At 35.4% G+C, this 14,206-nt stretch overlaps 1 protein-coding gene and 1 pseudogene across 1 annotated transcript in view; one reads left to right on the top strand and one right to left on the bottom strand.

Annotated features, from left to right (window-relative positions):
• Window positions 1-202: 202 nt before the first annotated feature.
• Window positions 203-14,206, bottom strand: part of LOC138312931 (peptidyl-prolyl cis-trans isomerase 1-like) — a 28,874-nt gene continuing 14,870 nt past the window's right edge. Inside the window, exons 2-3 of the mRNA XM_069253642.1 lie at window positions 7,019-8,803; window positions 203-793 (exon numbers count right to left, since the gene is read on the bottom strand). Coding sequence (XP_069109743.1) covers window positions 203-793; window positions 7,019-8,803 — 2,376 coding nt within the window. The remainder of the gene's footprint in view (window positions 794-7,018; window positions 8,804-14,206) is intronic.
• On the top strand, window positions 10,254-13,641 carry LOC138312941 (uncharacterized; annotated as a pseudogene).

Genomic DNA, 14,206 nt, shown 5'->3' with positions numbered 1-14,206 from the left:
ATGCTAACTGAAAGTTCTAAATACATGATTGGAATTACCATTATAAATGTTTATTGTTGGCTAACTGAAAGTTCTAAACACATGATTGGAATTACCATTATAAACACATGATTGGAATTACCATTATAAATGCTGATGGTACTTGTTTTAACCTTGAGGCGTCCTTGACCTAGATATTGACAGACACCATCAATAAAACAGGCTACGCTTTCTCTTCCGTAGCACGAGTTCCTGGTATCCTTTCTCTTCCGTAGCACGGGTTCCTGGTATTCTTTCTCTTCCGTAGCACGGGTTCCTGGTATTCTTTCTCTTCCGTAGCACGGGTTCCTGGTATTCTTTCTCTTCCGTAGCACGGGTTCCTGGTATTCTTTCTCTTCCGTAGCACGGGTTCCTGGTATTCTTTCTCTTCCGTAGCACGGGTTCCTGGTAATTCTTTCTCTTCCGTAGCACGGGTTCCTGGTATTCTTTCTCTTCCGTAGCACGGGTTCCTGGTATTCTTTCGCTTCCGTAGCACGGGTTCCTGGTATTCTTTCTTCTTTCTCTTCCGTAGCACGGGTTCCTGGTATTCTTTCTCTTCCGTAGCACGGGTTCCTGGTATTCTTTCTCTTCCGTAGCACGGGTTCCTGGTATTCTTTCTCTTCCGTAGCACGGGTTCCTGGTATTCTTTCTCTTCCGTAGCACGGGTTCCTGGTATTCTTTCTCTTCCGTAGCACGGGTTCCTGGCATTCTTTCTCTTCCGTAGCACGGGTTCCTGGTATTCTTTCTCTTTTCCACGTGTCTCACTAAAAGTTTTCTTGATATGTTTTGTAAATAATTTGAGCTCAAGATTAAATAATGTGTTGTATTAACGTTTTTATCGATGCCCTGATCATAGTTGTATATTTTGGGGTCACATAACATAAAACTAGTGTCCAGATATATTAGTTACTAATTCAAAAACAGTTTTGTGTAAGCGGAGTTTTAATTACAGTAAAATCATATTGTTACTTATGAAATAATTGTATATGCATACCCGTTAAAAATTGTAACATCATTTCACGAACCATCTCATTGAGCAATCAATTTTAATATGTTTGATCTTTTCGTATATTATGTAACAACATTTACAATATTTCACATCTTGCAAGAAACCGGCAAAATATTTTTAAAGAACAATTGAATGACTTACTCTTCTTGACAGCTAAAGAATATGTATAGCACATATGGCGTTTGCAATGTGGATATAATTACCATTTGACTTAGACGTATATACAATGTGTATTTCAACAAGTCTAACTAGTATCTGTTTTCCCCCGACGTATCTTCTCATGTAGAATAAATAGTTCACGGATACATCACACAACAATACAAAGATAACAATGTCATCATTATCATTAATTAGGAGAATTTAAGACAGGCTCCGCCTTCCAATTCATGATTAAATCATGATCCGAGTTGTTGTCTAAGAATAATTTAATACTTTCAGAATAGTTACCATCAAAGGGAGCAGCATTGATTACAATGCCAGTAGAAAACATATCGAGGAAAATAAATTGTCTGGAAAGTATCTTGTTACAGAGCTGGACTTTAAATACGGTATACTGGACAGTAAGACATTAAATAGAAAAAAACTATACAATTTTAAATTGATTATTGATTTAACGATGGTTATTACTGCTCATGTGAGATGTATAGATTTGAAATAAAATGAATAAGGGAAGTCAACTGGGTGACCTGTCCACTTAATTGGCCTACTACTTTTTTATCGAAGGTCCTACTAACAGTAAAGGTCATTAAGAACAACCAGTCTGCGGGTAAGTGGTGAGCAATTAACGTACACCTACCATTGACTAAAGAATAAAAAGATAGTCATAGTTTCAAACAAATCCCAATGGCGCATTCTTTCTGCCTTCTAACCAACTGTATTGTGATATTTCATTTTGTTAACGTTATTTAAAAATTACCAATAATATATTCAACTTCAGAATGTCTTAGTCCTATTGAGAACTATACTCTATTATGAGTCCATTTTATTTGCCATACATAAATGCATTTCATAAGGATGACTTTTAATAGAGAATGCTATATACATGTACTCAACATAATGTGAATGAGCTTAACCAGAATAACAGAAGCAAAATGCAAGCTGAAATGTGAAAAAATATTATCTTCATTGATCCTACGAAATAGTATAATATTAAGTATGTTTTAATAAACATCATCTCTATATTATGGAGATGTGATGTACTTATATTGATATTATATTACATATACAGTATGTTTTAATAAACACCATCTCTATGCTATGGATATGTGATGTACTTATATTGATATATACAGTATCTTGTAATAAACATCATCTCTATGCTATGGATATGTGATGTACTTATATTGATATATACAGTATCTTTTAATAAACATCATCTCTATGCTATGGAGATGTGATGTACTTATATTGATATATACAGTATCTTTTGATAAACATCATCTCTATGCTATGGATATGTGATGTACTTATATTGATATATACAGTATCTTTTGATAAACATCATCTCTATGCTATGGATATGTGATGTACTTATATTGATATATACAGTATCTTTTGATAAACTTCATCTCTATGCTATGGAGATGTGATGTACTTATATTGATATATACAGTATCTTTTAAATAAACATCATCTCTATGCTATGGATATGTGATGTACTTATATTGATATATACAGTATCTTTTGATAAATATCATCTCTATATTATGGAGATGTGATGATATAACTTATATTCTATATATATGTGAGTATTATTTGTAATTTAATAAACATCATCTCTATGCTATGGATATGTGATGTATTTATATTGATATATACAGTATCTTGTGATAAACATCATCTCTATGCTATGGATATGTGATGTACTTATATTGATATATACAGTATCTTTTGATAAACATCATCTCTATGCTATGGAGATGTGATGTACTTATATTGATATATACAGTATCTTTTGATAAACATCATCTCTATGCTATGGATATGTGATGTACTTATATTGATATATACAGTATCTTTTGATAAACATCATCTCTATGCTATGGATATGTGATGTATTTATATTGATATATACAGTATCTTTTAATAAACATCATCTCTATGCTATGGAGATGTGATGTACTTATATTGATATATACAGTATCTTGTGATAAACATCATCTCTATGCTATGGATATGTGATGTACTTATATTGATATATACAGTATCTTTTGATAAACACCATCTCTATGCTATGGATATGTGATGTACTTATATTGATATATACAGTATCTTTTGATAAATATCATCTCTATATTATGGAGATGTGATGTACTTATATTGATATATACAGTATGTTTTAATAAACACTATCTCTATGCTATGGATATGTGATGTACTTATATTGATATATACAGTATCTTGTAATAAACATCATCTCTATGCTATGGAGATGTGATGTACTTATATTGATATATAGAGTATCTTTTGATAAACATCATCTCTATGCTATGGATATGTGATGTACTTATATTGATATATACAGTATCTTTTGATAAACTTCATCTCTATGCTATGGAGATGTGATGTACTTATATTGATATATACAGTATCTTTTGATAAACATCATCTCTATGCTATGGAGATGTGATGTACTTATATTGATATATACAGTATCTTTTGATAAACATCATCTCTATGCTATGGAGATGTGATGTACTTATATTGATATATACAGTATCTTTTGATAAACATCATCTCTATGCTATGGAGATGTGATGTACTTATATTGATATATACAGTATCTTTTGATAAACACCATCTCTATGCTATGGATATGTGATGTACTTATATTGATATATACAGTATCTTTTGATAAACATCATCTCTATGCTATGGATATGTGATGTACTTATATTGATATATACAGTATCTTTTAATAAACATCATCATCTCTATGCTATGGATATGTGATGTATTTATATTGATATATACAGTATCTTGTAATAAACATCATCTCTATGCTATGGATATGTGATGTACATTCATTGATATATACAGTATCTTTTGATAAACATCATCTCTATGCTATGGAGATGTGATGTACTTATATTGATATATACAGTATCTTGTAATAAACATCATCTCTATGCTATGGATATGTGATGTACTTATATTGATATATACAGTATCTTGTAATAAACATCATCTCTATGCTATGGAGATGTGATGTACTTATATTGATATATACAGTATCTTTTAATAAACATCATCTCTATGCTATGGAGATGTGATGTACTTATATTGATATATACAGTATCTTTTGATAAACATCATCTCTATGCTATGGATATGTGATGTATTTATATTGATATATACAGTATCTTTTAATAAACATCATCTCTATGCTATGGATATGTGATGTACTTATATTGATATATACAGTATCTTTTGATAAACATCATCTCTATGCTATGGAGATGTGATGTACTTATATTGATATATACAGTATCTTTTGATAAACATCATCTCTATGCTATGGATATGTGATGTACTTATATTGATATATACAGTATCTTTTGATAAACATCATCTCTATGCTATGGATATGTGATGTACTTATATTGATATATACAGTATCTTTTGATAAACATCATCTCTATGCTATGGATATGTGATGTACTTATATTGATATATACAGTATCTTTTGATAAACATCATCTCTATGCTATGGATATGTGATGTACTTATATTGATATATACAGTATCTTTTGATAAACATCATCTCTATGCTATGGAGATGTGATGTACTTATATTGATATATACAGTATCTTTTGATAAACATCATCTCTATGCTATGGAGATGTGATGTACTTATATTGATATATACAGTATCTTTTGATAAACACCATCTCTATGCTATGGATATGTGATGTACTTATATTGATATATACAGTATCTTTTGATAAATATCATCTCATATATTATGGAGATGTGATGTACTTATATTGATATATACAGTATCTTTTGATAAACACCATCTCTATGCTATGGATATGTGATGTACTTATATTGATATATACAGTATCTTTTGATAAACATCATCTCTATGCTATGGAGATGTGATGTACTTATATTGATATATACAGTATCTTTTGATAAACACCATCTCTATGCTATGGATATGTGATGTACTTATATTGATATATACAGTATCATTTGATAAACACCATCTCTATGCTATGGATATGTGATGTACTTATATTGATATATACAGTATCTTTTGATAAACATCATCTCTATATAATGGATATGTGATGTATTTATATTGATATATACAGTATCTTGTAATAAACATCATCTCTATGCTATGGATATGTGATGTACATTCATTGATATATACAGTATCTTTTGATAAACATCATCTCTATGCTATGGAGATGTGATGTACTTATATTGATATATACAGTATCTTTTGATAAACATCATCTCTATGCTATGGAGATGTGATGTACTTATATTGATATATACAGTATCTTTTGATAAACATCATCTCTATGCTATGGAGATGTGATGTACTTATATTGATATATACAGTATCTTTTAATAAACACCATCTCTATGCTATGGATATGTGATGTACTTATATTGATATATACAGTATCTTGTAATAAACATCATCTCTATGCTATGGAGATGTGATGTACTTATATTGATATATACAGTATCTTTTGATAAACATCATCTCTATGCTATGGAGATGTGATGTACTTATATTGATATATACAGTATCTTTTAATAAACATCATCTCTATGCTTTGGATATGTGATGTACTTATATTCATATATACAGTATCTTGTAATAAACATCATCTCTATGCTATGGATATGTGATGTACATTCATTGATATATACAGTATCTTTTGATAAACATCATCTCTATGCTATGGATATGTGATGTACTTATATTGATATATACAGTATCTTTTGATAAACATCATCTCTATGCTATGGATATGTGATGTACTTATATTGATATATACAGTATCTTTTAATAAACATCATCTCTATGCTATGGATATGTGATGTATTTATATTGATATATACAGTATCTTTTAATAAACATCATCTCTATGCTATGGATATGTGATGTACTTATATTGATATATACAGTATCTTTTAATAAACATCATCTCTATGCTATGGATATGTGATGTACTTATATTGATATATACAGTATCTTTTGATAAACATCATCTCTATGCTATGGATATGTGATGTACTTATATTGATATATACAGTATCTTTTGATAAACATCATCTCTATGCTATGGATATGTGATGTACTTATATTGATATATATTTACATTTTGCCACTGTGACTCCCATTATTCTAATGATAATCGTGATCTGCATTATGTAAATGCAGCCCAGACTTGGTGTAGTAATATCTACATAAATGCGAGTCTTGTTTACTGACATCATGTTAGTCCGCGCAGGAAAATTGACATTGTCGTTGAATGAACCAGTATGGTTATGAAACTTATAAAAATATATCTTTAAATGTCTTTGTTATCTTTTCAATTTTTTATAGGGACTATTTTTATCATATTGAACTTGGCTGTTGAGGTTAAATGTCTGAAGCGGGAAATTCAAATGTTCACTTGCATCTAAATTATGTTTTACTTTGAACTAGAAAGTAAAATGTAAATATAACAATTAAAGGATTGTTAGATTGCATTTATTGGAGATATAAATGCTATCTGTGTGGCAGATAAATAGAATAGCGCCCGTTAAGTAGGGCGCTATTTTATTTATCTGCCACCCAGATTGCATTTATATCTCCAATAAATGCAATCTAACAATCATTTTTAACGGGCGCTATTCTATTTATCTGCTACCCAGATTGCATTTATATCACCAATAAATGCAATATAACAATCCTTTAATTGTTATATAAAGTATCTTTTAATAAACCTCACCTCTATACTACGGAGATGTGATGTACTTACATTGATACTTGATGCCTTTGTCCCTTTGACACCATCTGCTTGTATTTCCAAACTTTCATCTTTTCTTTCCTTATTTGGGTTGGTTTCTGTTTTCTCTTCTGGTTTCATTTCATCACACGTGTCGCCGCTGGAGACATTGTTGGGCGTTTCCGCATGGTCAAAATTGTTTATCTGAATGTTGATATCGGGTGGTGAGTCTGCGTGTATGTTTTTGTTCGGTGATACATCAACATTCTTATTTTTGTCATGAAATGTTACAGAGCTGTCATTTGTTTTATCATTTTCTGAGACAGAATCTGAATTTTCGATGTTATTGGCACATTCCGCCATTATTTCCTTATCTGTTGATACCTGGTCACCACTATCCTCTTTGATCACTTCGTTCTCAGCAATAAGTTCCTTTTCAGTAATTGGTGCTTCATTCGAATTACTGGTACAAGATGTTTCGTTGTTTATTCCAATGTTCTGTGCGATTTCGCTATTCGTACCTGTTTCGCTACTATCTGTGGGACATCCCCTACATTCATCCATAGGTCGGTCAGTGGTGTGTTCTTTTGGCGAAAAGCCTAATAGTGTTTTGTCAGACAATGACATATATGTAGTCGTGTCACCTGTATCCGCTATAAGTGCAGATGAACTTGATGATGTGGTCTCAAGGTTGTCCCCATCTATACATAGTGCATTGTTTTGTGAATCTGGGTTAGCCGGATTTGGATCGTTTACAATAGATTTGTCATTAGGGTGATCATTTGTTTCAGAGCTGGGGAAATGTTCGTCTTTTTTGTCTATTGTTCTAGAATCAGTATCATGTTTTCCCTGATCGGAGCCATGAATGCTCTCACCATTGCCACCCTGTTCCGTATGTGATTCCATTTTCCCATCATCGATAACAGAAGAGGCTGTCACAATGATAATGGTTCCGTTTGCATCATAAACTTTTTCCTCGCCGCTATTTGATCCAGGAACACGTATATCAATTGTCTGTGATCGTATTTCAGTTGCTCTTTGTGTTGTTTTAATTTCGACTCCATTAGCGTTAGGGTTATATGGATATTCTAATAATAGCTGCGATAAAGGGTAATCAAACTCCTCCTCTGCCTCTTTGATTGGCTGTGCCTTGACTTCCTCTACACTTGGTCGGTGTTCGTCTGTGTCAGGAAATGAGATCGGTGATGTCTGACACGCCCTACTTTCCCCTAAAGATTGCCTCCGTTTCCTCCGATGCGAAGTGTCTCCTCTGGACGCCCGCTCACGTCTCGACCATTTACTATCGCCGGAGGTTGGATGATGTCGTGTAGATCTCGACGCCATGTCGAAACTGTATCCTGACTGTGAATCATTAAAAGGATCAAATTCTGAAGCCCTTCCTGTTTTAGCAGAACTCTCCCTGCTCTTCTGTATAAGGGTACTCAGTCGAATTCTTCTAATGCTTTCCGATTTCCAACGCGACTCGCGTTTGCCATGGCCGTCACATGCGAACACGGCTCTTTTTCGCTTAGTATTTTGTGCTTTATCTTGTCCTTCGTCTGCATCATCGTCAGAAGAGTAATTTGTCCGGGAACTGTGTCGTCTGCTCGTCGGAGTGTTTTTTTCTGCGTTGATTGACTGTACGTCATTATCCCATGTACTGCCATGTACACTTGTCACCCCACTGTGAGGTGTCAGCGCTCTGCTGTTAAGGTTAAAGTTCACATGGGGGTTACATCGCTTTACGTTAATAAAATCCGCCAAGGTGATTTTCCGAGGGCAAACAGGAGATCCCGGTACGTCTGCTGCCATCTGTACCTGCAAAATATCCAAAACTAATCAGTCAGTATTTGACCCTTATCTCGATATTTTGGCATCTTTTGATCTTCATGTGTATTTCGACTTTATCTGAGTTAACTTCATGCGTTAATGTTTTAGCCATGACGTGGGCTGGACGGATACCCCCCCCCCCTCCCCCTATATCTGATATAGGGTTCGGTAAACAGAATACCTACTTACTAGTTCATTCTGACTATAGCAGATAGAACAGCCAGGAGGTATCAATGTACTGAATTGTGTTCATCTATAAACACAATGCGATATAAAAGTGGATAAAAAGAAAGGAATATATAGTTTATAAACAACGTCGAAATCATATTTGATGTCACACTACGCCATACAATAGATCTATAAACAACTTATATTTTGGATTGTTTATTGTCAAAATATTTCGCGAGACAATCGTTAACACTTCATGTTGAATATGTAATGTTCGAATTTTTGGAATATTTTTAATACGGTAAGTTTGTCAAGATGCAATTATTTGAAATACATTATTGATCTTTTTGCCAACTGATCGTTTAACCCAATAATTGTCATAATGGAAGTCATTTGATTCAGTAGTCTGAAGGTCGATCAGTCGAATTCATAGTCATTTATCCCTGAAAAAAGAAAACCTATTGACATTAATTTTCCAGTTCATTCAGCTGTTTTTAGTAGCTAATCAGGCAGATGTTTCATTATGCTACTGAGAAAAAAGGTTAAATTATCAATTTAAGATATAAAAAAACACCAAAATGCGGAAATTCATCTATTCATATTGTTTAACTATCATCCTGGGATGGTAGCTATTATAATCGGTAGCTTTGTCTGTGTTGAGATTTCACATAATAATCCGTTCACTTTGATTGGCTGGTCAAAACGAGATTCCATGTGTATAAGGGGTACCAGTGGGGAAATTATTGCAAGCAAAGGAGGAGTGTCAATTGGGCCCTCTGGTGGCTATGACCGATAAGCATTATTTTTTTGTTTACAGATACCCGGGGGTTAGGACATCATGATATGACATATGGTAAGGTCAGGTCGGAGTCCCTTGTGAGTTATAGGGGGGGGGGGGGGGGGGGGGTGTGAAACAGAAGGGGCAATTTTCTGTTTTGTCCAGTTTGGTTGGAACCAAAGTATATTTTTGAATGATTTTTTTATGAATTATAATGCATTTATATGTTAGAAATAAAACATTTTGGAAATATAACTTAGTGTCAAAAATTAGGTCAATGTGACCTAATTTTGTTAAAGTGATAATTTTTCTAATTAAAATTAAGTTTTGTATGATGGTCATAAATGCATGTATAGCGCATATATCCTACATGTTATTGTAGGACAGGGCGTTATCTCCCCTTGCATAGCTCTCCTCTGTTAGGAGTTAATTAATTGCAGTGATAGGCAAGTTGCAATGCGGCATGGGTGATTCTTTGCAAAGACCACAACGATGGAAGATCGGCCTAAAAGGTTACAAAAACTAGCTAGAACACTTGGTCCTCCCAAATCTGTTCTTGAGCCAGACATATTAATGGCAGATAACCAGAATATTCTTTCGGATGAAGAGTCCGAGGCGGACTTCTCAGGTGAACCCGAAGCGCACGTGGCCCCACCACGACAAGGGCAGCGCGATGAACTTGAAATTGAAGAATCAACGAGGTCTACTCCGAATCAAAATAGACTTTTCCCACGACCTGTGGGTAAAGAAGCATTAAATTCAAGATCAATAACATCCCACGTGGACCCCCCTCAACATGACCTTGAAATTGCCACGATGGCCTCTGAACTCAGGGCGCTAAATATGGAGGAAGAAAAACTCAAAATGCGGAAAGAAATCGCAGAGACACGCCAAAGAATTGCGGGTTATCAATCACACCAACTTTCCCTAAATGAGACTGGTGATGATCATGGACATAGGCCCGATGGATTCCACGTGGTACAACCTCGAGCTCATTCAGTGAAAGCTAGCCACCAGGTAGAGGGAGACACAATACACAAAAACCAAGGTGAGAATGATTTCGTGAACATTATGCGACAATTATTATTCAGAGACACACAACCCAGTAAAAAGTCATCGCCGTATAAAATCACCGACTTCATTTGGGAAGACCCCACTATGAAATCTGAGAATAGTGATACAATAACAATTAGCACCGAAGGCAATGTGAAGGTCAGCAAAAAAGTAAAACCAGACTTACAAAATATCTCAGTTGAGCAATGGGGATACGGTTGTATTGCAATATTATTGCACATGCTTGACTCCAAGGTTTGTTTAGTTTTACGTCCTATTAACAGCCAGGGTCATGTAAGGACGTGCCAGGTTTGTTGTTGGAGGAAAGCTGGAGTACCCGGAGAAAAACCACCGACCAGCGGTCAGTACCTGGCAACTGCCCCACATGGGATTCGAACCCGCATCCCAGAGGTGGAGGGCTTGTGGTAATATGTCGGGACATCTTGACCACTCGGCTACCGCGGCACCAAGGAGATTAGATAATGCAGGCATGCTTGATTACCTAAAGTACACTCAAAACACCCTGCGTTACTTTCATAGATACCAACGAGTAAGTGTATTGGCATACGACAAAGAATATCGCGAGTCTCAGAAGAAAGAGTGTTTTAAGTGGTCATCGTCTCGAAGGGACATACAAGATTTCCAATTGGTATTGAAAACAAACAAAGGCAGTTCAGAAGTTTTATCTACGCCCACTAATAGTAAACGCAGAAAAGGCCCGTTCCTTCCGAATGGAAAGGAGATTTGTCGTCGTTTCAACGTGGAATCGTGCGACAGATCGCTAACAAATTGTAGAATGGCGCATAATTGTAGTTTCTGTTTTTCGAGGGATCATCCTGCAACAAAACACCCTACAGGTATTCATCCTACGGATTCAAAAAAGTAGATTTGGGCCCGGGCCCAGTTACGGACAATACCCCTGGGGATATTAGAGGACCCCTATGTATTGAAGAGTGGTCTAGGCTTTTAGATGAGGATGATTTCGACCGTGACTACATTTTGGAAGGTGTGAAACATGGATTTAAATTACTAGAATCAAATCTAGAGTCAATTTCCACAGTAGAGGCAGACAATTATTCATCCTGCACAAAATACTTCGATTTAGTTGAAAAGCAGATTAAACATGAACTCTTACATGGCAACTATAAAGTGACTGCGTCAAAACCAACTATTATTAGTGCTTTAGGGGCCATCCCAAAGTCATCTTCTAAAGTACGCCTAATCCATGATGCCAGTAGACAATCTAAATTATCACTAAATGACCATATTTTATCGGATTGTTCATGCGAGTATATGGATTTACGGGAGGCCACGAAGCATATCATCCCGGGGTGTTATATGGCTAAAATAGACCTCGGTAACGCGTATAGATCTGTTCCAATTCATCCATCCAACTACACAGCTACAGGGTTAAAATGGACTTTCTCTGGTGAAACCCAACCCCACTTATATGTATGACTGTAGACTTCCCTTTGGCGTTTCGAAAAGTCCACAGATATTCCAGCGCCTTAGTAGCGCAGTATGCCGTATATTAAAAAGTAAATATGGCTTCAGGGTAATATCTTACCTTGATGACTTTCTGATCATGGAACATTCATTTGACAGATGCCTTCAGGCCTTAAACACCCTCATCAGAGTATTACGTAAACTCGGTTTTTCTATAAACTGGTCAAAAGTAGAAGGACCAAACACGCGGATTCGTTTTCTGGGAATAGTCATCGACAGTGAAACCATGACATTTTCATTACCGCAGGATAAGCTAAATCATTTTGCTTGTCTGTTACAATCGTATGTATCGAAAAAGCGTGCTAGTAAAAAACAATTACATGTAGAAACTCTATGTGGAAAATTAAGCTGGGCAGCTCAGGTAATATGTGGTGGCCGAACTTTTCTCCGTCGTATTATTGGTATGAAAAACGCAATGGCTGATACACATCATAAAGCCCTTCTGTCTCCAGGATTTTTTTAGGATTTGGAGTGGTGGTTGTCTTTTCTACACTTTTTCAATGGGACACAGCAAATCCTGAATTCAAAGCCAGTTACCTCCCTTCAATCAGACGCATGTGATAAAGGTGCAGGCGCATACTACAATGGAGACTATTACTATGTTAACTGGGAGCTAGACATGCCCCCTATCTACAGAGAACACATAAATATCAAAGAACCAGTTGCCATATATCTTGCTATCTGTCGCTGGTGTCATTTGCTTAAAAATCAACATATTGTTATATATACTGACAATAAAACGGCGGCGTCATGGATTAACAAAGGATCCTCTCGAAATGAACTCTGTATGTCTATATTGCGAATTTTATTTTGGTTTTGCGCATGTTATAACTTTACATTGAAATGTGTGTATTTTCCTGGAGTTTAAAATGTCATTGCAGACACGTGTTCTAGACTTCACGAAAATGGAAAACTTAGCTTACCAGTTGTTACCATCTTTACAACTTGGTCAATTTAATGTTCATGAACTGACAACTCACATGTCACAAAACTTGTTCATCAACTGGTGGTATGTCAGAGACTGCGCTTCTGGAAGCAGCAGAGCTACTAAAAAGCAAGGCGTGGGCTGATTCCACCAGTAGAACTTATTCCACACACTGGAGATGCTACACAGCTTTTTGTGACAGGTACAAGTATAATCCAGTGCCAGCATCATCAGATGTGCTTCAGGTATATGTGGCTTACCTAATAACAGTGAAACAGTTGAAATATCATACAATTCGCCAATATATGAACATCATATCGCACATTCATCGTGTTTCAGGATTTTCGAATCCGATTCCAGGAGATTACCATTTGCACCAGGTGTTAATGGGTGCAAAAAGGGTTTTGGGGTTAAGTCAGACCCACGTGGATGCTATTACACCTCAACTTTTGTTTAGAATAAGATCCTCGCTCATAGCGCATATACCCTACATGCTATTGTAGGACAGGGTTTATCTCCCCTTGCATAGCTCTCCTCTGTTAGGAGTTAATTAATTGCAGTGATAGGCAAGTTGCGATGCTAGACTGGTTCCCTTCCCTTAGTTCTCTACTCTCCGCCAGGCTGCGCTCCGCTCACTAGGGACCGGTAGCGGGTAACCATGATGATTTTTTTGATTGGTCAATCTACATATCCGGTTCGCTGGTATCACTTTTTTTAGACGTGGGAAACCCCTTTACGCACGAAGCGACGGATCTTAACGTAAAGAATAAATAATTTATTTGAACGATATATAAACAAAATTAAATAAGATCTTAAGTTTTGAAATCATTTCGTGCTAACAGAGTTTAGTGTGTTCATAGGAACGACGTTAATGACGTTATTTTCTCTTAACGGAAGTAGCCGTCTCCATGATGCGCAGAAATGATGCGCACTACTCTGGAGTTGGAATTCTCACTCAAGA

The sequence above is a fragment of the Argopecten irradians genome, chromosome 2 (assembly GCF_041381155.1).
Source record: "Argopecten irradians isolate NY chromosome 2, Ai_NY, whole genome shotgun sequence".
In the NCBI taxonomy this organism is placed as follows: domain Eukaryota; kingdom Metazoa; phylum Mollusca; class Bivalvia; order Pectinida; family Pectinidae; genus Argopecten; species Argopecten irradians.
Note: the sequence above shows the minus strand (reverse complement) of the source record. Positions and strands in the feature narration are given on the sequence as shown.